The sequence below is a fragment of the Pomacea canaliculata genome, linkage group LG3 (genome assembly GCF_003073045.1).
Source record: "Pomacea canaliculata isolate SZHN2017 linkage group LG3, ASM307304v1, whole genome shotgun sequence".
NCBI lineage: Eukaryota > Metazoa > Mollusca > Gastropoda > Architaenioglossa > Ampullariidae > Pomacea > Pomacea canaliculata.
In genome coordinates this window covers 2,374,954-2,401,193 of record NC_037592.1, presented here as the reverse complement: position 1 = coordinate 2,401,193, position 26,240 = coordinate 2,374,954, and the positions used below count along the sequence as shown (strand labels likewise).

Genomic DNA, 26,240 nt, shown 5'->3' with positions numbered 1-26,240 from the left:
CATAGGGCACACGAACACGCTTCGGCTGTGCTCGGGTATCCCACAAGGCAACTGTCATGGCCTCCGGATGTATAAACAATGGCGACAGCAACTCAAAGCTAGTTCTGTGATATTTTCTTTTCTAAGACATTAACGTTGATATTAAATGTTTATTGTGACTGTCAGACGCTCATTTCTTCTCACAATACACGTGCAAAAAAATAAAAACCACGTGGACATTCTTAGACCGTCGTAGCAGCTAAAAAAAGTAACTTAGTGAACCGAATTCGGCTGTCGAAACACCATCAGTCATGTGGTAAGCGAGCTGAAAATAAAGCGAAGTTTTCATTTCTGCTGCAAAATCTCGGTAGTAATCAGGACTAGATGCGAACATTTACACATTTGAGTCAACTTGCAATGCTAGTTATTTATGTACTTTGTCAGGAATGTAGGGAAACAGAGCTTACATCATTTGCACAGAAAAACAAAGGTTGGGTGGGGTTGGATGGTCTTACTCCAACCAAATGTAACAAACAGAATTGTGAAGACAATTATGTATAGCATTCCTAACAAACAATGAAAACTGCTATCTAGTCAAGTTTGAAGCCATTCAGTGTCTAGAGAGCACATCATTGTCAGCCCCCTAAAAGGCCAGACACTATAGTGCTTTTCCCAGAAATCTTTGATAGAAAATAAAGATCACCCCCTAGCCACAAAAATCAACCATCTTTAATCCATGTGACTACAGAGGTAATTCATAAAATAATCCTAGCATACAGAGGAACAGAACATGAGCAGCTGCTTAAATTCTGGTGCACCAGTGATGTATCTCTAGATTTCATGAATAGGTTATTCTTATTCCTATTTGCCCCCAGTGGAGCATAGGGCTGCAAGAATTGGTTATACTCCCCTATAAGCTTTTGAAATAATTTCTTTAATTGATGTTCATCCCATCACCCTGCAACTGAAGGCTAAGAAAGATGAGAGTGTTTCCTACTAATGCTGCTACTTCAGTAGATGCTCGCAAAAATTGGAAGCAATATATGTAACATCGCGCATCACTAAATGTTAGATAGCAAAAGACCAAAGATGGCAAAAACCATGAAGCTAGTGGACACTGAACTTTATATAACTAACTAAACCTATAACTGTGTTGCTCAATGTTTGCAAACACCATTGTTTTTTATTACTGTGTACATCTCTGAAGCCTAGTCAGCAGTTGGGTACACAACACAACCATGTTGACTTTTCTAAAAGTGAATAAAATAATTAATTTTATTAGTAATGTTAAAGTTATATGTAGTAACACATTGAAAGATGGTTATATTTTCATTCAGCAGGTAAATTACATGAAAGGCTTAGATAAACAAAGTTACTAAGCTTGATATTTCTGCTCGCGCTTTTTCCATTCATTGTTTTTGTTACAGTTTGTTTACTTAAAATCCCTATAACTTTATATTGACATGTGATACAGGCCTAAAATTTGAATGAAGTTTTCTACATACATATATAAACATTTCAGTGAGAGCTTTTTAAAAAATATTTAGTGGTTTAGTAGTTACTAAGCTTTCACTTTGTTTTCCTTCGCCTTTTCAGTTTCTTGTTTTAGTAAGCTTGTTTAGTTCAAAAGCTTATAACTTTATATTGGCATGTGATACAGGCCTAAAATTGGGTTGAAGTTTTCTTTATTCATATTTAAACAATTCTGTGAGAGCTTTTAAAAAAATATTGAGTAGTTTAGAAGTTACTAAGCTTTCAGTTTTTTCTTTCCGCGATTTCTCAGTTTCTTGTTTTGGTTAGAGACTGTTTACTTCAAAAGCTTACTCCTTCTTTGTGACAAGAGATATAGATCTGCAATTTGGTTGAGCTTTTCTTCATATAAATTTAAACATTTGTAGGAGAGCTTTTCAAGAAATATTTAGTATTTTGGTAGTTATACCGTTTTAAATCAAAATTTCTTAAAATTTAACACAGTGTTTTACAAAAAAATTCATAAAAAAAAACTAAGCCGATTTTGCAAAATCCCCCTCCTACGTTTGTAGATCTTACTTTTAGGTAACTATTTCAAACAGAATTTTGAGTCTACTCACAAAATTGGCAAAGTTATAAGCTTTTTAAAATGTTTGTTTGGGCGCCATTTTGGATTGTTTCCATGGCAACCGATCGCGCGACGAGTGCAGTAAAACAATTTTTTGAAACTTCATTCAAAGGCTAAACAGCTGGTAAAAAAAAATCCGCGCTATCCCGTGAAACAAAAAACTTTTTTTTTCGACCGGTGTCTACCCTTAAATGTATAAATTTTGATACATAAAATGTTTTGTGTAAGGATCTAGTAAATATTGCATGTATTTTGTATGTATGCCTTGTATACTTACCGCTTGGAAGGTTGATTTGAAGGACTGTGAAAACCTCACTGTGGAACTAATGGGTAATGTGCGCAGTATAAAGTCAGCATACACTGACACAATTCCTCTTGTCCCATTGGTGAGCAGCCGGTAATGAACCTATCATCAAGAGGTCATTATATATTAATCTGTATTTTATGGTGATGACAACAAGGTGTTTATTACTCCTTTTCTTTCTGTTGTCACACTATAATTATAGGTTTCTGAGCAAAGAGCTTAAACTAGGACTGAACTCAAGCATCAATGTTACAAACTAAAGAATCAACTATGTAAAAACAGGAAACTAAAGACAAATACCTGTTGCACAACATTGTTGCAGGATGTAGTATTAAAAGATGGCGAAGGTAGCGTAGTGTAATTGCATAAAGCAACTAACCCAAATGTGTCAATACACTGTACTGAGCCCACCAGTATTGGAGTTCGTATAACTGTTGTTGTAAAGATTGGCTGCAAGTATGAAATGTGAATATGAGGCTAAAAGACCAACGAAACATTACATTGCATTAATAATAACATAACATCTTCCAACAAATCTATGCTGCACGTACATATATCATAAGTCTTGGATCACCCAAGAAATTCACTGACATTTTCTGACTTGAATATCTAGAAACAGCTCCTGAAGATGATCACTGATCATCATATATGATGCAGATTAGCAGGTACCACCCTTCACCCACAATAAAACTAGAGAGACTTCTAGTCAAAATGGTAACATCCCAAAAAATGACAAAACAAGTGGAAAAGATGGTAAGAGATGGTGGTAATATCATCAGGTGGCCCTACAAACAATGATGAGGACAAAAATTAGCATAAACTGATTTACATGTTAAATGATGATACAGCCGGCATATTATGTGTTCAAGAACAGTCATTATCATCATCATGTCTTGGATGGTAGTAGTTGATCAACAGATAAACTAGCCTGCCAGTTAAGCTAGCTGCATGGTACTGGTTGGTGGGGAGACCTAACAAGATGCAGCAGCTGACAGGTTGGGTTGGGTTGGGTTGGGATGGATTGTTGAACAGCACATGTGACAGGGAGGCATCCTTCATGAACGCCCTCTGTTGTCTGAAAGAAATGTCCCACCTGGTTATTAGGTAGCACCATGCTTCTTGATTTCTTTTATGGTGATTTGATGATCTGAACAAGACCTTCTTCAATGTTGAATGTCTGCAGCACATGACACCGCCCCTCATGCCAGACTCTGTCAAATCCCTTTTTAAAGTTGATGAAATGGTAGTGCTCTCTCTGGCATTGTAGATGCTTTTCTATCAGGATGCAACTGTTGAAGATCAGTTCAACTTTGCTCCTGCTTGCTCTGAAACCAGCAGCTCCTTAGCAATGGTGTTGAGGCCATTTTGGATGGCTTTGCTTGGCTGGCTAACTAGGTTCTGTACTTATGGCACTGTTTACTGTTTCCTTTCTTTGGAAGGGTATGACTAATGATCACATCCATTTGTTTGCGCCACTCATTGCTTTCCCACAGAGCAGTGATGCCCTTCACCCACCATGCTGGAACAGCTCAGCCGGGATGTTGTCAACCCCAGAAGACTTCCCTACTTTCAGGCTGCATACTGCTGCATTGACCTCTTCCCAAGGCTGCTGGTTGTAGTGTGGTTGCTTTGGAGGATGCTGGGGTCTGTCTTCTGCTAGATGTTGTGTAGATTATTGCAATATTGGCTGATTAAGTACAGATTTGTTTTCTATGTCTACATTCCACCTGCCTATATTGAGGGTTGCAATTTTGCCTCCAACTTGGACCTTGAAGAAATCTACAATGTTTAGGTCTCGCACCTTCTTCGAGTCAACGTGAATTCTAATCTGGTTGTTCAGCTTCAACAGTCAGGCTTGTTAAGACAATGTTATGGCTGCTGCCTATGTCCACCCCAGGATATGACCTTATTCTGGCCTTGAAACACACCGTATGGGGAATGCCAATGTTGCCACCATCAATCTCCTGTGGAGATTGAAGGTATTAGCTAAAATGAGCTGATAGCTCTGTGGCAAACTCTAGGAACCTGAGGCCTGTGTTGCTAGTTTTTCCAAGACCAAATTTACCCACCATTCCTGCCCATTGTTGATGCTTGTCAGGGCCGATCTTAGCATTCCAACTGCCAAGTATGATGAGGATTTCTTTGTACTGCTTTGAGGACCCTTTCTAGTTGCAGTTCCTTCATTTTGCATGTCTTTATACATGAAAGTCGGAGCATAAACTTGGATAATGGTGACATTGTCAGGCCTTGCAGAAATGCAAATGGAGATTAGCCTGCCAGAAATGGACGTATAATTGATGGCTGCTTTGACCTCTGACATATGTACAAGGAAGCTCAAATCATGGCTGTTTGGTTTCCTCCACACTGTACCAGAGCCTGTGGCCTTCATCAGTTGCTGTCTCCCCAAAGTCTAGACATCTGATCTCTGGCACTCCCACAACACCGGTACTGTTCCAGTTCAGAGAAGAGTTTTTTCACCTTACTGCACTGGTATAATATACAAACATTCCTTGTTTTAATAGAAACTCTCTCTCTCTCTCTCTCAGCCTGACTATTGGCTCCAGTAGTGCACATTTCGCTGTCCTCTCCCTAAAGTGTGCCAAAAGAGAACTGGGCCTTGAATGATCTGGCATGATATTCATATTGCATTGTCTAGTCATAATCCTGTCTATGGGCTTGTACACTTGGTGGCACCTGTCTGCTCTCCAAGTCAGACCATAACCGATAACCTTCAGCCAGTGGGTTACCTTGGTTGTAAATATGTGGGTACTAGTACCTGGTCAATACTTTCATCATGGAAAACTTGATATCTTTTAACACTCCTAGCATGGCAAAGAAATATAATTACATAATAAAATAACAGTGTATTTCTTAAGATGTCAAAGATGTCACTGGGTGATGTTGGTAAGGGTTAATAGAACGAAATGTAATAACAGAAAGGTTATGAGAATAACAAAAAAACCTACAGGTTGCAGCTCCATCAACAGATACATTGAACACCTGAAACATCTGTGGGCTCTGCAAACAACAGAAAAAACATCAAATTCATTTTAATAAAAATTCAATGTCACATCAGACATTTCAACTTTGCTGCTTCCACCAAACAACTTATGACAGCATTTTTAATTATCCAGGCTCTGCTATTTTAACTCTCTGCTTGTGGATCTCCCTAACCACCTGCTTGACAAGCTCCAGAGAGCTCAGAACAATGTCATTCACATTATATTCTGCAAGCATACAGTCATGTTACGTCATGTCTGTGCGATCGGCATTGGATGCCAGTTCAAGCTTGTACTGAATTCAAGATTGCCATACTTTGCTATCATTTTGTTGATGGCCTTGCCCCAATCTATCAGAATGAGCTTGTTTCACCCTACCAGCCTGACAGGTCAGTTTGCGCATAGCGCCACATATCAGACTGAAAGTGTGGCTCCACTGCTTGGAATGCCCTAGCTGTCTTCTATTTATAAATCAAGGATTTACATGCTCTTTAGTCTGGACTCAAAACCTTTCTCTTTCAGAAATACCTACTGTAATCATCTCCATATGGGAAAAAGTGCTATATAAATCTTATCAATCATCATCATCATCTCATCATTGTCAGAACCTTACCATAACAACTTTAAAACCATTTGCATAATTTTTGGCATTGAGTGCTGGCAAAGATGTGCAGTCAGTTGATGGTGCTGACAAACGTCGAACACAAGAAAAACTTTGGTCAGTCAAGTAAGCTGCAAGAAAGACAATAATAATAGTTCTAGAAAAAAACATTTTATTTCAAAGTTATATAAAAAGATATTTTTTATTAAGCTTTTTTAAAAAAACTTTTGCTTTCTTCTGCATTGATTACAACAAGCGCAAAACAATTTTTTTTGTAGCAGGGGCAATAAACAGGACATGAAAATTGCACATAACTCATCAAACATTCACCAAGGTCTTTGATATCTCACCTGCAGGATTTTTGTCTACACAGTCAGAAGAAGTGAGACTCCGAGGAAGCCCCAGCACACTAATCACCTGACTTTCAAACACCGTAAAAATTTGATCCCCATTCTGGAACAGACTCAAAGATTAGCACATGTCAAAGAAGTGCAAAAAACAAAATTGCAAAAATGATTAATGTTTTGTCCTGAGCAACATAATACAAGCAATCTTTTTTCAACAAATCTTAAAATCTTATTCAAGAAAAATGTATATGATGGATGTACATATTCAGCTGAGATGCTAGAAAGTTAGTTTATGAGAATGGGATGATCTCTGGTTGGTCTCTTCTGAAAAACGTTATTTCTGCTCTTTATTTCTCATATTTTATTTTTATCACATTTTGAGGGAATGTTGCATTCAAGATGCTGTGAGGACTAGAGTTGCAGACTGTACTAGAGTATGCTGAGTGTGATAAAGAAAAAACACTGAGGTGTGCATATTTTAAGTGATCCAAATAACATAGTGATGAATAATGATATATATCAGTAAAGTCATAGATATATTAACCACTTCAAAGGAATAGCACGAAACAGTGTCATGCAGAATAAGAGAATAGTAGTGCCTCAAAAAATCTCAGAGAAGTGGTTGAAACAAGAGTGATAAATACCTTATAAAATGTAGAACTGAAGTCAAATGATGACAGTGAAGAAGACATAAAAGAAAATCCTGAGAACTGATTTTGGTATTCTTGGAAAGTGGTAAGTGTGTCTACCTTACTAGGGTTGGTGTAGTAGTTCCGTTCCTTATCTGTTATGAATATAATCTTAAATCTTTTATAAGTCACAAATATGGTTTGCAAAAAATTATCTCTTTGTTCTCTTATTTCTTTTATTTAATTATTCATGTTTTTCAAAGTAAGGTTGATATTGCAACTGCCATATAAAAATTTATAAATATGCTGTCATTTCTTTAAAATTGTTCATGCAAGCAGAATATGCAAGCAAATATGCAATGATGCATGTACACTCACACATCTGACTCTCATATTTTAAAATAAAATTCTCTACACTTTTTTTGTTATGTTTTTACTTTCGACTTAAAAACAAAACAAAGTCTGTCAATTGTGAGAAATTTTTACCGGCAAATTTCACCTTCCAGGGGTCAAAGGTTTATAAGCAAAGAGTTGTAGGGTGTCTCACAGACTACACAGAGAGGTATTTATAAATATACAAAAGCCAAGAAAACAATCAGGTACTTACAATTATCATAATAAATACAAAAAGGATCACTGTTGACTGGTGTTGTGTTTACAAACTGGAAGATACCTTTGCGGAAGCACAACCGATCATCCACACTGAAAAATAGATCATCAAATTTGTGTAGGGAAATATATATTCACAAACCCCTTCACCCTACTTATCTGCAGAGTCCATTGACATCTACTCATTCCTACAGTCTTGGAACTGCTGACTTTTACCTTCTCTCTTTGTATAGCATTTTATGTTTATTATTTAAAGCAAAGCGTCTTTTGCCCAGCATCTTTTTATTCTTATTATGGAGGTGACATTTTATTTCTCACATTACTGAGGTCACAACTGTAAAAGATAAGAAGTGGAATGATTTTGACACACAATGCAGCACAGCCATTAGTAGAGATGTGCTAAAATTACAACACAAATTAGGCAACAATTAAGCACATTTATAGCAAATTTTATGAAAGCATAACATTAAATAATTTAATAAAAACTTATTACAATAAATTATTTTTATAGTACTAAAATAAGCAGAAATTATTCTAGAGATAATTATTTTAAGGGGAAAGAGAAAAAGACCCTGGTCAATTATTTAGTTTTAGCAATTATGAGGTAATCTAAAAACCTAAGATGTGTATATAGGTAGGAATGACTGTAAAGGAATAGCATAATTCTAGGCATTTTGTGAGCCATGTTACCTATTCTACAGGCTGAAGGATGAGTGGACAGATCTGTTGACTATCCTACATAGACTGTACACAGACAGTTTGTGATGTGCTCTTGACTAAAGCCATCTCCATTTTTTTTAAACAAGAAAACCATATTCTTACCTGTTGTTTATTTACTCACCATAAAGAAGGCACCAATAAGTATGTACTTAGCAGGTTATGGCTGACTGTGGCAAAACACAATTTCTCAAAGTTTGTTTGTTTGCACATGACCAAAGAAAGGAGTTCAGCGGTGCTCTCTTTTAGCACATGTTTTTAATATGCTGACAGCAAAGCATGATAATATTTCCAGTCTATCAATAGCAGACAGAACAATACACTAGAAAATGCTTACTCAAATGAGAAAGGAAGGCACTTGCTGAAGGCTAGTTTGTCATTCTCTGTGCAGTCTTCATCACAACAGCAGTTCACATCACAGGAATTGCCCGTTAGATCACAAGGACACTGTCCTATTACTTTAAAAATAAAATTAAAGCCTTAGGTGAATTAATTAAGCATGCACATTGCAAAACTAGTTCACATATAACTGAACTTTGCAATTCAACCTCAAAGATAAATAAACTTTTTTTTCAGTTGTGTACTGAGGGATGGAAAGAACTGTGGTGACCATTGAGGTGCTGAAAATAATTGGGCACTGCAATGAATGGGAATATCTTTTGATACAGACAATTATTATATTTTTGCATCTAAAGTGGTGAGGCTTAATTTAAACTGGAACTCACAGCTGAAGCAATAGGCCATGTGCCAACACTGTGAAGCCAACATGGCACCTTTTACATATTTTCTCTAACAAAATAACAGAGAAAAAAGTCAACATAAACAGATATTACTTCTTACTGTTTGATACATCTACCTATCATCACAGACAGGGTGCTGTTAACTACAGCATACTATCCTGGTACTGTGCATGTCACCTAAGATGTGGTAGGTATGCAGAGATGGGAAAATGTATAAATTTAGCTAGGGATAGGAAAGCTTTGTATATAGAGCTGGTGCTGACACTCAATTGTCATGTAATATCACAATTCATTTATTCAGTGTTATAACCAACATTTCTGAATGATGTATTGTTTTGACCTTTAGGACCTACAGTAGGAGATAGCCTGTTATGTTGTATAACATGCTAAGCACAACCTGATGTGCATTGTATAAGCTCTTTTGGCAAACAAAACGGAATGTCAGACTATCTTTGTCTAATGTACAAAGCAGCATAACACCAAGTCTTTATATACATGTAAAGATACCTTGGATGCAATATTCCTATAATTTCGTTTCTATGTATGTAACAAGCGAGATTTGCTTTACTCGCCCTAGGTACGCCTCTCCCTGTTCTCACCATTCATCCCTATTCTAGATGATGATGTCTGTCTTAACTTCATTTACCTATGAAGATATTAGGCTAGATAAAATTACGTTAAATCTGTCTACTGAAACCTACGCGAGTTTGGATCAAATGCAGTGGGTTGCTGTTGAGGCGAAATCGTGGTAGTTGTTGCCAAGGTTGTTGTGGTCGTTGGAGCTTGTGTCGATGTGGTAGTCACAGTTGAGATTGATAAAGAAGTTTCAGCCGTGCTTACTTGTGATGTCGCCTTCCGAAATATACACAATAACATAAGAAACAAAATAACACACAAGTGTTTATTGTCACGTCTGTTCATGTTGACCGCCATGATGTAAACTATGTATGGCCTCATGGGAACTAAGAACCGTGGATAAAAATTTAATTTCTTAGACCTTATTTTAAACAAACACAGAATATTTAGCTATAAATTTATTTATCTAGACTATTTCATTTAGTGCATATTCCATTTTCATTGTGTTTTCTACCTGCCAAATAAGATTTTGAGCGTAACAGGGGAGCCAATCGCGTGTGATAACCCGATCGAGTTATTTTCCTTTGCACCAGACTTTTGTGCTTCGCATGTAGCTTGTTGTTTTGAGAGAAGAAATAAAAGCTAGCCCGAGTGGGTGTTGCTAGCTTCATCGAAACTGATAACTTAAACGGGTGAGAAACGCACTTTTCTCTTCTTTTTCTCAGTCACTGTCACAGATTTATAATGAAGTTCTGGTGGCAATCAAGAACCGGCGCGTAGTTTTAAAAAAATCACACAAACGCATCAGTATGCCTTCACACTGAGTTCGTCATGCATGTAATATCTTAAAACGGTTTATTATATTGTCGCGAAGAGATGTTGATTTCTGAACCGATATATTGAGTTAATTGTGAAAGCTTGTAGCACGTTGGTACAACTAGACTTTCATAAATGAAATTTTAATGGACGTTTAGACGAGAAATAATACATCTTTATTGCCTGTGTCTGGTTGCAACAGAGATAGAAATTTTCCTTCGTTTCTGGGAGCTCCCACCAAGTAGGGCATTTGTAATTAGAGTTGGGGCACACGCTGAAATTGAAAATTACTTAGGTCGTTAACTATTGACAGGTTTATTAGCAGCTTCAGTGTTGATCTTTATATTGTAATAACGTTAAGTGTTTTGTTTTAAAGGCATAAAAAAAAAAAAATATAGATTCTTTGAAAAGTATTAATAAGTAGAGTCCTAGATAATAACATTTACCTTGCTCAAGCAGATCAAAATCAAGCGAAACAAAAATGGACAGCATAATAAGCAGATATTGCATGAAATCCCAATGTTGCTGTATATGGATTAGTCTGCCACAGGTTACGCCAATGCCTTTGTCAGGTTCACATTGGGCCCCACCTTTAGCTGACTTCATGCTACCACAAGGGCATCAACCAAAAAGGCTTAATGAAGTTAATCCAGTAAAGAGGAAGATGACTTGGGACACACAGCTGCAGGCTTGCAATGGAGAACAAATGCTCACTGAAAGCGTATGTACTTTTAAAAAGTATTTTCAATATTAGTATAGTAATCCCTTGCGACTTCGGATTTTCAGTTATCGCAGCTGGCTCGTGAACGATATTTATGATACTTTTAGTTGTTGCTATTTTCTGCATTGCTTACCTACATCTCTGTCAAACAACCAATATTAATACATATTGCTCTTGACACCTGCACTTGATTAATTAATGAGAAAGAAAAAGGAGCCATCATTCTGAAATATATGTACATATTTTGCATTAGGAATTATGATTGAAATATTGAACAAAATTGAGATAATGTTCAGTATAGTAGTACTTGTGTCACATTGTACTTACACAGATGGAGCACATAGCAAAGCGCCAGTGCAAAGATAATCACTTTGCCAAGAACATTTTTCCTTCATCTGCTTATCAACCTCATGAACAGGTGAGCAACTTTCAATTCCAGGAAGATATTTGTTATCTAATGAAATTTTATTGAATTATTTCATTTGCATACTATTTATTATTTTTTTTGTGATTTTCATAAGGAAAAAAAAATGAGGTGAATTTTTAATCAGTGTTTGTTTGCTTGAGGCAGTATACCTGAATTAAAATAGCATCTTTCACAGTGTGTTGTTTTCTGTTAAGTACAATGCTTTGGCTGACAGATGTCCTGATGGGGTATGTGACTGGGAGAGGAAGAGCACACATCCTTTTGTGTTCAGGGTAATAAATGTTTCAGTCCCGGGCAGGCTGAAACAAGGAAAACATGTAAAGATTTTGCAATTTTTTTTAAAGAGTCTGCATTTGTTAGCAGAAGTTGTGGTTGCATATGCACATTTGTGTATGAGAAATTTATCTCTGATATACAGAATGTGTATGTGTTGGAGGGTCATGATGTTACTTTGCTTTATAGTTATGTGCACATTAATAAAATCAATTTCATCTTTGGTCATGTCAGAGAACTTGTCACCAAAGAAATATTTCGTTCTTGTAATTTATTGTCTTTTGTATGCAGATGGAAGTACCTTCATTATATGGCTGCTTGAAGTACACAACTGCTCCCCTAGAACAAAGTGATTCTCAGTCAGAAATCAGCAGCAAATCACAATTGTTGCCCTTTGAGGTCTGTTCAGTTTTTTTTCTTGACAAAAATTCCTCGAGTTTCCTCAGCAATAGGGCTCCTCTAATGCTCAATAATAGTTTTGTGAGAGATCATATATCATGCATTGAAATAACCTCATTTGTTCACATCGACTGTGCCTGTCCTATGCTCCTTTCCCCTTCCAAGATGTGTCCTCTTTAATTGAGTGGTTTTCGGGAACATATGTTCTGACTTTGCTTATGTTCTACATTGTCCATCCTAATCTAATAAGATGTTGCATGTGCAAGGCTTCTTATCTGGGGGTTGGTGCTGGGGACATCTTTGTCTAAAGACTGGTGGTATACGCAGATTGTGCTTGCACTGAGAGACTGATTTTGTAAAGATAAAATTGTTTCAAACATTTCAGAATAACTTACTGATGGACCTGAGTGATGAGACTTACAGCAGTAGCAAACATGATGAAGAGCTGGATTCAGTTCACAGTGCTATGGAGTCAGACTCTCTGCCTGAATCTCAACAGCATCGGAACATTGGCTACTGCAGTACACCTTGCCCGTGAGAAAATTTTGAGGCCGTGAAGTGTATGTGTGAGAGAGGGAGAGCATGCATGTGGATGCTTTTGCTTTTATGTTTGTATGCTATTTGAGTTCTTGGAAAGAAGTGCATTAAATATGCATTTGGCAATCTTTCATGCACCTGTATACTTGAAATGATTTGTGAGCCTTTTAGGAAAAAGAATTTTCATAGGTCATGGATTTAAACAAACTTAATTATGTTTTAAATCTGTTTTTAAAATGCATTTTTACTCCATAACATGCCTTGTTTTCTTTCTGGAGTATTTTAGCAGATATATGTTTTTTTGCAGAGGTGGAGAAAGGAGCCCAAATTCGAATCGTGTGCGATGTTATTGCAGACCTGTGTTGGATCCTATATTCGATGCATTGCCATACTGCTCTGACTATTACTGACAATTTTAATTCAAATCTGCCTTACCAGGCATGCATCTTTCATGTTCCTTTTTTTGTTATTGAATGATGTTTCAGCCCTATGCAGTTAGAGATGATAGGTTGCTGAAGTGTGTGTTTCACATCAGCGTGTAATTAATCTTGTGTACAGATTTTTCATGGAGTATTTTTTTTTTTAATGTTACGACCATTTTATTCCTCTTTTCTTTCTTACCACACACTTTACTCTTCGTCTCACTAAGTATAGTGTTTTGTTTTTTAACATTGAAGTCTTAGTAATTACCTTCAGAATTGCTTTGAGAATTTGGATGAAAGATATCTGACGTATGTGTGATACCGCGACCAAAATTTTGTTTTATTTTTGTCTCATACCACTCCCCATACCTTTACATTTAAAGTATCAGAATATCATCTTGATTAGACATTCCATAGCATATTTGGATCATTTTAGTTACCTTGTATTTTAATGCTCAGTTTTTATTTCGGCATAGTTTATTGTGGTTTCTATTGGGAAGCATCCTTTTTTAATCAAACACTCATTTATTTTCTGAAACATTGGACATTGATGTTAAAAGGTTAAAAGGCAGTGTTGGCATGCAGATCTTTTAATTATTTTGTTAAGAATTCATTATTTCTTTCCATCAATAATGCCTTGCTACCCTATTTTAATATTTTTTAGCAACTTTTGTACAGAAAGCAGGCATATTTAAATGTTTTTTGAGAAGAATGCAACCCCTTTACCTAAAAATACTATCAATCTGCATTTAATCATGCCTTATACGTTTGCTTTTGCTGCTAGCTGTTACCCTCATGTGTTACGATAAGGAAAGCTGAGAAAAACTGCTGTCTCATGTTACATTTGGTCAGCAACATTTGCTTTGAAACCTACCAATAATTCGTTTGAATGATAGGTGTTCAGCGAAAGATGTTGGGGATGACATCTGCTGTTAGGTGCTTCAGTTCCCATGGTAATGCTATCTCTAAGGCCTTCGTCTCAGCTGTGATGTTTACTTAACTGTGAGAATCATTGCAAACTTGACCAAGCTTGGTCTTGGGTATGGCCTTGGTATTGACCACCATACAATGCCTATAGTCCTTGTAAAATAATCTCTTGGGGCTGGAGGTCTTTCGTGAGCACACAGCATATTTTCTATAGGTTCTTAGTTCTCATTTTACTCCTAAGGGTATAAATAATATAAGCTGCCTATAATAACCTTATTTTTAGAGGTGCCATGTAAATGCTGATATATTAATATATTATGGAAAGACATTTACCTAGTTGGATGCTCAAGCATATCAACAAGTTGATGAATCTCATGTTTTCTTTAATTTTCTTTGTTTTACATTTGATAAAGCCTGTTAACACATCTTTCTAGATGAACCAGAATATATGAGAAACAGAATATTGCAATGATTAAAAAAAAGTTTTATTCATTTTTCACCAGTCTTCAAAACACTCATGAATTCTTCTCAAATATCATTTGTGCTGAAATTCTTGTCTTTTGTAACATTTTATGGCAAACATCTATGTGATCACATTGGTTAAAAAAATATGATTCCATTAAAAATGAGGCTTATTGTAAGCATTTCTTGCACAAAGAGTACTGACTTATTTAGTAGAAGAATTTTTTCTGTGGTTTAAGGGAGGTATTGTAGCTGGTTAGATGGTTGCCCAAGCCTGTGCCTGGATAGCTACCCCTGCTCACCCAAGAAATGGTTACCAGGGGAGGTAAAAGATGGTGAATGCAGAGACATTGAATCACCTTATCCCAGGGATGCACAACCTACGGCCCGTGGGCCATATCCGGCCCGCGAAACTTCTGCCCACAGTGCAGGAAATCGGCATGTTGGTAATAAAAGAAGACCTTAAAAAAAGGAAGAAGAAGTATTTATCCCCACGAAGGGGCGTCTCTCAATCATTTTTTCGATGGACGAACATTTCGATTCAGTGCTCTGACTTGGTGTCTCTACCATGCAGCCGGACATTCAGAAGTTGGTTTCTGGAAAACAACTTCAAATATCCCACTAATTACAACATAATTAATGGTAAGTACAACTTGTTTCTAAAAAAAAATGGTATCTGCTCTATTTTTTGTATTTTTGCGATGAAGTGGCCCGCGACACGGCTGTCCGAAATGGATATGGCCCGCAGGCCGAAAAAGGTTGTGCATCACTGCCTTATCCTATAAAGCCCCTTTCTTGAACTGATCTCAACAATTACTTCATAAATCGCCTATGAGATTTTCTATGCTGTAGCAGTATATGCATGTATTCAGAAAATGGTAGCTAAAGACTTGAAATTAACTCCAAGCTTGCCAGAAGTTTCAGTAAACAAGTCTTGATGGCTTTCATCATGTCTATAAACTGTTTTTATAGAAAAGCTTTATCTGCAAACTCCAATGAACATTAAATTCATCAGTGATTGCAAAGAATTTGTACTGAAATGCTTCAGGAAAGCAGCTTTTAGTATTCACAAAGTACCATCTGTACTATGCCTGTGGCTTAAGCATGCTACTTGCCCTGCTATTTTTGTCACATGAAACTTGCAATATTGATGGACTGTGAATAATGATGTCAACTGGTGCTGTTTTATCTGTCAGGGGTTTTCCCCTTTTTTGCTTGCTGTGTTGCATAATGACCTTTGCAATAGCAAGAGCTATATGTCGTTTTGTTTTTGAAATGTACAGTAGCAATTCATTTTAGAGATGAGTTTTTTCACATATCAATATGTAAATGGTATTGCAAAGTGTTTGAAGGCTACAATAAAGTAGTAGTTATGGAGTGAAAATGAGTGTATTCTGAAAGCAAGAAAGCTCCCATGAACCCTACAGTCAGGGGAGAACGCTCTTAGGTTTAGTGAAAAGTGAGTGAAAGAGTTACCACTGTCTGTAAATGGCTGAAGATTAATTCTGAACCACTTTGCCATTACAAACAAAATATTAAACTTAAGGCATTTTGTTAAATGACATTTTTGATTATTGCATATGATCAACATATGTTCAATCAAGATAAAAAACCATTGCGAGGCCTTGATCATTTAACAGTGCTGACAATAAACAATTCACACAGATCAAAAAAACTTTTTTTAAATGAAAAATATAATTGAGCATCTAAACAAAATGCAGAAATCTGCCTCACAGCAAGAACACTGATCCAAATCTCCATGTCCACAACATCCTGGTACCATAACCATATAACATGTTCTAGAACAGTTCCACCTGTCCATGATCAAGTCATGATGGCGTGCACAAAATATAATTAAAAAAATATTCAAGTAAATAATCTTATCACAAAGTCTTTATGGTTTTTCTGCTGTAAAATCAGGGTAACAAAATCTTCATGGTAGATTAAAAAGTCTTAAATATTCACACACAGGAACAATTATGACTGCATACAAAACCTAGAAACATGGAGTTTATTCTACCACCTTTACACTTTTCCCATCTGCAAAACACTAATATATTCAAAACATACCAAGCAATTTGTCATCCTCAAAAAGAGAAAAATACCCATAAACATGAAAACGTGATCACAGCTATACAGAAATGCTGCCCTCTCTAAAGTTGGTCTTGCCAATAAGGACGTTGATCAGGATGCTGTTGCCATTGCGATACTCAGCAAATGCTTGTTGTAGAACCTCTTTGATTTTGTCTTCATTGGTACGGTCAAGCTGAAGGCCCCGCCCTCCATATCCTCTTGCCACTTCATGGTAATTAGTGTACTGCAAAACACCCAAGTATCCTTTTATTCCATGCTGTATGACTTCAGTACGGAGCCTCATTTGAGAAAACAGCAATTAAAGGAAGAAGATTTCCATATGCAAATGTCACTTTGTAAAAAATCATCTTGTTAGTTGTAGACATATTGAGTTACAGAATTTAGTCACCTACACATTTTGAGCATCTTTTTGCAGAATGAAGGAATTACCATATACTCACATCCAGATCACAGCCAACACTTGTCCCAAACAAAGGCACCTGTTCTCGTGCTATTTGTGTCCATCCAGCATCATTTCCAACCACAGCAAGGACTGGTGTCTACAACAAAATTATTCCAAGTTATTTTTAAGGCATATGGAGCCTTACAGCATCAAAAAGACACACATCTACCTTGCAATGGCTCAACACATAAAAATAATAGAAATTTCTCCCTCCTTACCCCCAACCTCTTTCTCAATAAAAATAGATTTACAATCAAGTCAGGAAATACGAGTTCACTAGGGTGGTTTGTGGCACTGAAGTGCCTGTAACTATGACTATGAGAATCAGGTGTTGTGGGTTTGTATTTCAGCTCTGATATACCTCTCTGGAAGTGTCACTTGTTTACAGGACTGACTGTTGATGGTTTTCTCTGGGTACTCCGGTTTCATCCACCTGATACGTGCTATAAGTCATGTGTGTGTGTGTTCACGTTTGTGTGTGTCAAGCGCTCAAACCAGGTTTAAGGAATACAATCCCAAATAAATATTCACCATTATTTCTACATCTGTTATTTGATGAACTTTTTATTTTATGTACATATATATATATTGATACAACAAGTCCATAGACCACCTTACAGTCTAAATAAGTCTGGGATTCATAAGGGTAAACAAGAAGGGTTATCTCAATTTTTCTGTTTGCAAAATGCTAAAGAAGTTGATTTGGTGAAGCGTGCAACTTCATGATGTATGCTATTACCTTGTGCCGTGTAAAGGTGTCAAACTCTGCAACGCTGTACCCAAGAGAACCATCACCATAGATGACCACTACTTCAGCATCTGGTCGGCATAGTTTGGCTCCCAGGGCAAAGCCGCCACCAACACCCAGTGTCCCAAATGCACCAGGGTCCAGCCACATCAGGGGACCTCGTGGCCTGTAGAATCATTGCAGAAACAGTTACAAAATAAACTTCTCAACTTCTATTAGTCACATACCTCTACTTTATTTCAATTTTTTACGATGCAAGAAATTAAGTGCATAACAAACAGCAGCTATTCTTTAAAAGAATAATCTTTTAATTTTAAAGAAAGTAAATTTTTGCAAATACTTTTTTTGTGTAACCAGAATGACAGCCTTTATCCAGCATCATCACTAAATAAGTCTTGAACTTTCTTTCTATGTCAAATTCAGGCTTCACAAATATCATAATATCAAAAACCACAATCAGAACAAAAACAAAACCCACTAAAAAGGGCGATATACAAGACACCAACCTAAGAATGTAGGCTGCTGTTGCAACAAAGTCACCACCATCAGCAACAAGAATTGTGTTATCAGTCATGATGTCTTCCAGTGTGTGCAGGACCTTCAAGGGATTCAAATGCACATTTGTCGTTTCCTCTGCTTTAACGCTGAAAAATGAAAGGTCTCCCCACTTTATTCACATTAACTTTGCAGCCCTCCAATATTAGTGTTTTAAATAACCCTAATGTTGTGGTAGAAGGCTATACAAATGCACACATTATTAGATCCACAAATTCTTAAAATGGTATTTATCTTATGGTCACTATGGCAAGAAAATTTAACTGATTTAACTTCATTTAAAGAGCAAAAGAAATAATAGAAATAATAATAAGTAACAATGTTATGGTGCATTTCCCAAATAGTGGAATCAGTATGCTATAAAAAATAAAAACTGTAAAGCACACAAATATACATTCAAAGTAAGCAAAGCATACTGACCAAAACAAACCAATAAAATACAGAAACACAACAACACATGTGCAAGACGTTAAGACAAGAAAGGTTAGAGGCTCAACACTAAGATATCTTTTGACACCCACTAAAAATGACTCCTGACAATGATTAAAGCATGCATTTGTGCAGACAAGCATGGATGTTTGAAGGATTCTTACCACCAGCATTACAGCAAGTTTCTAAAGCTCCCAGCTACTTTACCTGTTCTTCTTCTCTGTTTCTTCATCTCTGCTGCGCAGCAGATGCACCCAGTCAGGATCACAGCGGTATCCCTTTAAAGCTGCTGTTAGTGCTGAAATTGTACTGCCAACATCTGCCTGAACTGCTATTGCTGGTTTCCAGAACATGTCAGAATTCTGCAATAGCCAGTCACAAGTTAACTTTATCACATGCTCAGCTCTGGATACAAAAGAAAACAGTGACTTACAGCTGGATACAGCTCCACAGAGTCTACAAAGTCTGCTATACAACAGAAGGCTAAACACATGCATACCTGCATTCACATACAAAACCCTTAAAAAAAAAAAAAAACCTTGTAAAGCTGGTCCTTGTCTCTGTTGATGGCAATAATTTTAGATCGGCGATTCAGCACTCGGCCATAACCGAGACGGAAGTCACAGACTGCACCTGCAAGCAGCAAGATCCTGACTGACACACTACCTCTGCACTCTTCCCCTACACCACATCACCCTCTTAATACCTTACACCAAGAACCATGTAAAATGCAGCGAGGGTCAAAGAAAATGTTAAAAAGCTCCCACAAAGTACCTATAATAAAAGTGACAGTTATATGCCACTGATTATCCTAAACAGACACACTGAAGATACAGCACTTGGAAAACAAAAATCAACTACTTTTTTTCATACCTGCTAAGATGACAAGGTCAGCATCTTTTAGTGCCTCCCGCCTTTGCTGTCTCGCCTGGATCTCACTTTTGCGGCCCAAAAGACCCCGAGACATGCCACCCAGAAAGCATGGGATACCCAAAGTCTTTCAGAAAAAAACAATACTACAGGTATACATTACTTCTGTGCAAGTAGATTTAAAGACATAAGAAATTATTAAAACCATGGGGGAAAAAAGTCTCATAGTTTACTTTTCAATTTAAAACTGTTTTAAGATAGCATTTTCAGGATAATTCTGAGCCATTTCTTGTTGTAAATGGTTCCTGCACCCAGGGTAGGCAAAAAAAGACAAAGTATGGGTAGAGTGCATAAAAATCAACAATTTGCACATTTGCATCCAGCTGCTGCTTTGAAAATCCCAAATCAATAGGCAATCTAAATGAAAACAATAATTTTACCAATAGTAATCCCATGCATCATAGTCTCTTGTAATAACATTTGACCTTTCTTTGGGCAGCACAAACAATACATTTGTCAGCAATGTGCATAAAGCTAACCTCCAGTGCTGCCCGCAGTTCACTGACTGGTGTGGGAGGAAGAGTAGCCTGACTTCCCAACAAGATGACTGGTTTTTTTGCCCTTGATACAAGCTTGGCACACTGCTGAACTACATTATATAGAAACAAACAATATTTCTCACACCTTAGCACATTTCCATCCTTCACATGTCTAACAGTTCCTGTGCAATATGTGGTGCCATAAGCAATAACTGTCCTTGCTCTTCACGTCCAAGAGCTAATCATTTATTCATCATAAAGACAATGATGAATACATTTTTAGCTTGTCTGATTTATTTTTTCCTTCCTTTGATAGATGTTTCCTTGACCTCTGCTAAAGACCTCTTGTACAGATAAAATTAAGCTTCAAAGATGAACAGTCTCATAACTAACTGTAATGGAGCATTAATAAGATTAATAAGATCTGTATTTATTTGTAATGCATATACATTCATAAATTGTTATAGTTGGTATATTCCAAGCATAGAAATAATAACAACAAGAGGCAAGAAAATTACTCTGAGAAGATGAGGCGTATGGTATAATCACAGGCAGGGGAGATGTGTCCTTTGGTTCCCATGCTCCTGCAAACAGGTTAGTCAGGTGATTTTGCAGATACCTGCAATATCCAGTAAGTGGCAAAATGACTTGCATGAGCAGACAGGCTGAACATTTAGAAGATCCTAAAGAATGACTAAAACCCAGATGACATCAAGATTGTCATGGTGCACCATTAGTCTGCCAGAACTAAGGGATGAATAACAAAAATACCAAAAGACCATACTTTTAGATTTACATGAAAAATGAGTTAAATTATGATAAGCATTAAAAATGAAATCATGAAGCCAGTGGCTTTCCTATTATAAAGTTTGCACAATATGAATACTGAAAGTGTTTCGATTTATTTTCCCCCACCCATTTGGGAATGGATAGTGATACAGGGGGAATAAATGCTGCATTTAAACACTAAATCATTTCTCTATAAGTTGCTTCCCTTGGTCGAAATGACAGGACATCTAGCTCTGTTTTGTTTTTGTGAGGATTAAGCGAGCAAAAGATGACCACAAAGGTTGATGTTTTCTGACAGTATGGGGCAGCAAATTCATAAGAATTACTATGAATCTTTTGATGCCCTTGTACGAAAGTGAGATAATCTAAATGAGTTAATGTCCTATGTCTTTATACGTCACACATATTCGAAACACATGCACCTACCAGTTGATCACCTTTTGTACAAGGCTTGTAGGTCCTTTTTCCTTCATTCCGATTTCCTTTTTGACAAGCTCATAAGGATACAGCGTGTCAATGGGAAACTCCACAAACACAGGGCCTATCATAACAAAAATCCTAAATGGGTGTTTGTAAGGTATGTTTCAAGATCCTACAACCACTTATAACAAAGAAATAGTTGGCTTTAAGCGAAAAGAAAAAAAAAGGAACAAAATTAATTTACACACGTTTAATGACACAATGCAAATCTATGAAGACATTAAATTAATAACTTTCGCATTAAATTAATAACTTTCATTTTGAAGCTAGTATCTGATAATGGATATCAATTTTTATCTCATATCAAATCTTCTGAAAAGTAGATTACCAGGTGTTCCAGACTGAGCCATCTGCAATGCTTTACGAAGTGTCGGCACAATCTCCCGCACACAGTTGACAGTTGCACAAAACTTGCAGAGTGGCTTAAAAAGCGACATCTGGTCAATGTCTTGCAAAGCACCTCTGCCCTAGGAACACAGCACAGAAGGATTTAGCTTTTGATGCCACCTACAAAACAAACTTATTCCTAATCAGTCTCACTGCTGAAATACAGGGGCAATGAAGTGTAAGTGATCTAAGACATGGGATGTGGATGTGGGGCTTAGCCTTCTTCAACCATCTTTAACCTTTCTTTAATGACCTAGTACACATACACTGCTGGAAGGAGTAAGAAAGATTTCCTTTTTCAAGATCACTTCCAAGAGTCAAGGAATGGAAAACTCCCTCAGATTCTTAACCTCCTGTCTATTCTTAACCTCTTATCTAAAATAATTTTTTTTAAAGTAAAATAATATCTCAAAAACACTGTGACATCTCGGCCGTGTAGTGGACGATGGTTGACATAATTTTTCTAACAACATTTTAATACTGCTTGCGAGAAACAGAGGCCCTTAACACATGTTTTAATCTCTCTCTCACTCGAAGCTGACAGTGTGTGATATCATTCCTGTTCTATGTCCCACGTCCTCTGCTCAAAGGTTTTTTGGAGTTTTGGTTTTTTGTGTCTTTACATTTGAGGGGTTTCATTGTACAGTTTTGGCATGAAAAACTTCACGACAAAATCATGGGTTGGTGTGTGCGCTGGTTATTGGCTCCAGCCCCTGTGAGACATTGTTGCAAACTATGAGCTAGCATTCCTTAGTCTCAATCGATGTCAGGCAGACCATTTGGGCTCGTGCTGTTGGTGACCAATGGAATTAGCACAAGCCATAAAGGTGAGCGTAGATGTTTTTCTTTCTACATCATTGAGTTAAAACGGCTCAGATAAGCAAGCCAGACGCCTGCTATTGTAATTTTTTTTGCTTTCATGATCAATAGTGTGAGGTTTATCTCTGTGTCACCTGTGGATGGGATGTGCATAAGCTTAATCCATTCCCGCATGGCTGTTCCACAGCTTGGAGGACGATCTGATTTTTGCTTATTGCCAATGAAGGCATGACTTGGAGGAGGGAGCTTTGATGAAGCCACTTGGTGAATATTGTCTCTACTGCTCTCTCCACAGGCTTGAAACTCATCTTGAAATTCGTTTCATCTTTGTTCATTTGCCCAGGTGCAACTGGGCCTTCCTTTGGAGCTGTGGGAATGCAAACCAGCATGCAGGCGCTCACATGATCAAAGGGCTGCTTGAGTTTCGGACCAGCTCGGAGTCTCCTGGTATGACGATAGACAGACGAGGGTCAACACAGAAATGCTGTGCAGGTCCAGGATGGAGAGACACAGGGAGCAAAGAACTGAGTAAAAACTTTCTCTCTCTAGCATTTGCTTGGCTTCAAGGCTTCAGATAAGAACTTGGGGAAACAAGTAGCTATAACCAAAGATTTTAAAAAAACACACATAAAAGAAAGAAAATCAAGTCATTAATATTTTGCAATGTGTTTACTCACAAGCAGCTATCTGTGAGTTATGCCATTGTGCAGGGATAACTCACTAATAATGGAATAAATAAATATTCACCTTCAACAAAGTAGCTGCAGCACCACCTATTAGGAGTATCGGAGACTCTGCCATTTGTGCATTTTTGACAGCTGTTACAGTATTTGTCAATCCTGTCTCCATGCAAAACAAAAAAAAATTTACTGCTTTGTGTTTTTTATTAACTAATTTAAGTATATAATTGCTAATCCAGCCTGTTCATCTGGTGTTACAGAGGCACTCAGCGTATCTCTCTCTCACACACACACTTGCAATACTCTATAGGTCTCCTGTAGATGGAATTTTCTTGTATTTTGTGTTTTTTTTAATTGATTTCTGTATGTGCTTGTTGTTTACAAATCACAGCCATGAATGACAAATGGCTACCATGGCTGTACCTTCTCCCAAAGGTACTAACATCAGTGCAAAACTCTTCAAATGAAAGAAAATGACTCTCCCAGAAAATCCACTGCTAAAATGGCTGAACCATAAATTTTAATAGTACAGTACCTGGACCAGCTGTCACTGCAGCTACACCTACTGTTCCAGAGAGACGTGCAAGAGCATCTGCAGCAAATACAGCTGTTGCCTGTCAACAGTTTTCATCTAATGTTAGTTTTACTTTTGTCTGATTGTGAAGTAAATATAACTGAAATAATGAAACAGCATCAGCAATGGAGACCATGTTGTCTGCATGATGTTTAGACTTTTACTGCTATGTCAAACAAACAAAATTATAATGATTTTAGATTTTGGAATTAATAAAGCAATCATTTTGAAATGAGTGGATTTTTTTCCCAAGTCTCCACAATAGATCAGTGAATTACCTCATGGCGAGTGTCCACTACACGTATGCCAAGTTTTTCACAGGCCACCAAAATGGGTGAGATATGGCCACCAACCAGCGTGAAAACATGAGTAATACCATGTTGCTGCAACATATCTATAAATAATGTAGGTGGAATCTACCTTACTATGCACTTACATGCAAGAGTCAATCTGAAATTAACCTTCAAGTTCTGACACCACATGTGTACTTAAATAAAGATCCTTATTTTTATATTATCTAAAGAGACCTGTAAATTTCAATGTTGACATTATATGAGAATAAGGCAGATTATATAAACAAAAACAAATAAGGGAAATAAGAAACTGTACAAAAACATAAAAATGCAAAAAAAAACCCTTACATTGAGAACTTCAGCAACAAGTTCCCCTCCATGGCGCTTAGATTTCTCATCAACCTGCAAAGTAAATCAATTACTTTATTACTTGTCAGTGAGAGCACCATTTTTTGGGGGGAAGGGGGAAAAATTCCAGTCTTTTTCCAACCACCACCCCCCACCATCCATCTAATTTGCTGCAAAGCGAACAAGCGGTGGCTCATGTTTCTCTAACCTTCTCTCTTCCCCCAAAGTTTCTTTTGGTTCATTAAAAAGCGGCTCACATTCTGAGAAATCCCTCTATTTACCCTTAATCATTCTTATTTAAAAAGATAAAGTTAGGTATTTGCGGATTAGTTACTAGGTTTTAGCCTAGTAGGCGCAATGAATTTGTAGAATTAGTAATACTGGCATGATTTTGTAAATCCAAATTAAATGCACACAGCTATTTGAGGCTGAGACAGAATGAATGTGTGTAAATCTACATATCGTCCTCGTTAAATGCAAGAAATAAATATTCCTTGGGTAAATAAAATCTGTTATTTAGTGTCTATAAAATTCAGAACGAATGCAGCTGTAAATTACACATGACGTGACAGAGAAGTAATCTAATCCAAAAATGAACAGTAAACTGAAGAAAACACGCTTTTGGAATAAAGCAGGGTCTTAAGTTGCCGTGTAGTTGTATAGAATACAGAAGAACAGAACAAAACGAGAAACACCGACTTAGATTTTTAGACTTAGCATGAAGTTATAATGTTAGATACATATTTTCCTAGGCGACTTCGATCCTCTTCAACGGAGAGGACCAGATTGAATTTATAGGACTAACTCGTCGCTGACGACTGCGCACAGCAGTATCACAAAGGTTAAAAACATTCGGTCTAAAGTTCATTCTACTGTAAATGGGAGTTATGATTAAAAAGAGCTAAGTCAGCTATAAATGACAAATATTACAATAAGTTCATCATAATAAAAACATGTGACTTTCAATGTCGAAAACTTGATGCTCTTTTCGTTGTTCAAAAGACAGTAAAATTAACATTTAAAGCAGCGGTTCTCAACCTTTTACTTATGACGCCCCCCCTGACGAACAAAGGTACGTCTGCGCGCCCCCCTTAGCTAGCAATGTAAGCTAATTTCGCTAATACCGGTATAAGAAACTTTTAAAAAATGACCACCTTCGCGCCCTCCTTGTAAGCACGTCAAGACTCCCCAGGGGGCGCGCCCCACAGGTTGAAACCGCTGATTTTAAGTATAACTTTTGACTCGCTCTCACATGATCATAGTGCGTCCTAGAGATATCAATAACAAAACAGATCTAAGGTAATTATGTGCGACAGTACCTTGTGCAACAGTTGATAAATTATATTCAACTTCTTCAGAAAGATCATAATTCCCAGCGCTGCTGCCGAAATGCCAAAGGGAATGATTACATTTGGAAACTTTTTTTGCCAGTCTCCAAAGTAGTCTCCCAACGAAGCCATGCTGACAACCTGAACCTTGACCTTTATAAAAAAAATATTTCCGGTTAACCTTCTATTGCTTACTAAAATTATAATATAGTTATATTTGTCAGAATGTAATCAGACTTAATGGCCGATATATTTGAATATAAAATATTATAAAATAAAAAT

At 37.0% G+C, this 26,240-nt stretch overlaps 3 protein-coding genes across 4 annotated transcripts; 1 reads left to right on the top strand and 2 right to left on the bottom strand.

The window, feature by feature from the left end:
- Window positions 1-2,354: 2,354 nt before the first annotated feature.
- Window positions 2,355-9,970, bottom strand: LOC112559423 (tectonic-3-like). The gene is made up of 9 exons (XM_025230674.1): window positions 9,725-9,970; window positions 8,621-8,741; window positions 7,565-7,659; window positions 6,973-7,112; window positions 6,332-6,434; window positions 5,994-6,112; window positions 5,348-5,399; window positions 2,682-2,831; window positions 2,355-2,483 (listed from the first exon to the last, which is right to left on the bottom strand). Exons 1-8 carry the CDS (start codon window positions 9,954-9,956, stop codon window positions 2,770-2,772), a joined length of 924 nt encoding a protein of 307 aa, XP_025086459.1. The 5' UTR covers window positions 9,957-9,970; the 3' UTR covers window positions 2,355-2,483; window positions 2,682-2,769.
- Window positions 9,971-10,158: 188 nt separating this feature from the next.
- Window positions 10,159-15,073, top strand: LOC112560406. 2 transcript variants are annotated; one of them, XM_025232247.1, is made up of 6 exons: window positions 10,159-10,291; window positions 10,966-11,136; window positions 11,468-11,554; window positions 12,128-12,235; window positions 12,621-12,769; window positions 13,080-15,073. In XM_025232247.1, the coding sequence occupies exons 2-6, from the start codon at window positions 10,975-10,977 to the stop codon at window positions 13,180-13,182; spliced, it is 609 nt and encodes a 202-aa protein (XP_025088032.1). In that variant the 5' UTR covers window positions 10,159-10,291; window positions 10,966-10,974; the 3' UTR covers window positions 13,183-15,073. The 2 variants fall into 2 exon arrangements, with proteins under 2 accessions (XP_025088032.1, XP_025088034.1); XM_025232249.1 differs by having other exon boundaries at window positions 10,169-10,291; window positions 10,956-11,136.
- A 194-nt stretch (window positions 15,074-15,267) lies between these two features.
- Window positions 15,268-26,105, bottom strand: LOC112559402 (acetolactate synthase-like protein). Its single transcript, XM_025230628.1, has 16 exons — window positions 25,950-26,105; window positions 24,631-24,684; window positions 24,268-24,372; window positions 23,951-24,029; window positions 23,483-23,574; window positions 21,858-21,996; window positions 21,476-21,590; window positions 20,779-20,879; window positions 20,261-20,370; window positions 19,725-19,848; window positions 19,390-19,484; window positions 19,059-19,213; window positions 18,374-18,511; window positions 17,859-18,033; window positions 17,118-17,216; window positions 15,268-16,900 (listed from the first exon to the last, which is right to left on the bottom strand). The coding sequence occupies exons 1-16, from the start codon at window positions 26,088-26,090 to the stop codon at window positions 16,715-16,717; spliced, it is 1,908 nt and encodes a 635-aa protein (XP_025086413.1). The 5' UTR covers window positions 26,091-26,105; the 3' UTR covers window positions 15,268-16,714.
- Window positions 26,106-26,240: the final 135 nt, after the last annotated feature.

Bases quoted from the DNA above. Each gene is read 5' to 3' on its own strand.
- LOC112559423 (XM_025230674.1), bottom strand. From the start codon at position 9,956: ATGGCGGTCAACATGAACAGACGTGACAATAAACACTTGTGTGTTATT. The intron at 8,742-9,724 runs GTAGGTTTCAGT...TTATTTTTAAAG, and splicing joins TGCATTTGATCCAAACTCGC to TAATAGGACAGTGTCCTTGT. The intron at 6,435-6,972 runs GTATTTATCACT...AGTCTGTTCCAG, and splicing joins TCAGTTCTACATTTTATAAG to AATGGGGATCAAATTTTTAC.
- LOC112560406 (XM_025232247.1), top strand. From the start codon at position 10,975: ATGCCTTTGTCAGGTTCACATTGGGCCCCACCTTTAGCTGACTTCATG. The intron at 11,555-12,127 runs GTGAGCAACTTT...TTTTGTATGCAG, and splicing joins CTTATCAACCTCATGAACAG to ATGGAAGTACCTTCATTATA. The intron at 12,236-12,620 runs GTCTGTTCAGTT...CAAACATTTCAG, and splicing joins CACAATTGTTGCCCTTTGAG to AATAACTTACTGATGGACCT.
- LOC112559402 (XM_025230628.1), bottom strand. From the start codon at position 26,090: ATGGCTTCGTTGGGAGACTACTTTGGAGACTGGCAAAAAAAGTTTCCA. The intron at 24,685-25,949 runs GTACTGTCGCAC...TTTACTTTGCAG, and splicing joins TTTATCAACTGTTGCACAAG to GTTGATGAGAAATCTAAGCG. The intron at 20,371-20,778 runs GTAATTTTCTTG...TATATAATGTAG, and splicing joins ATACGCCTCATCTTCTCAGA to TTCAGCAGTGTGCCAAGCTT.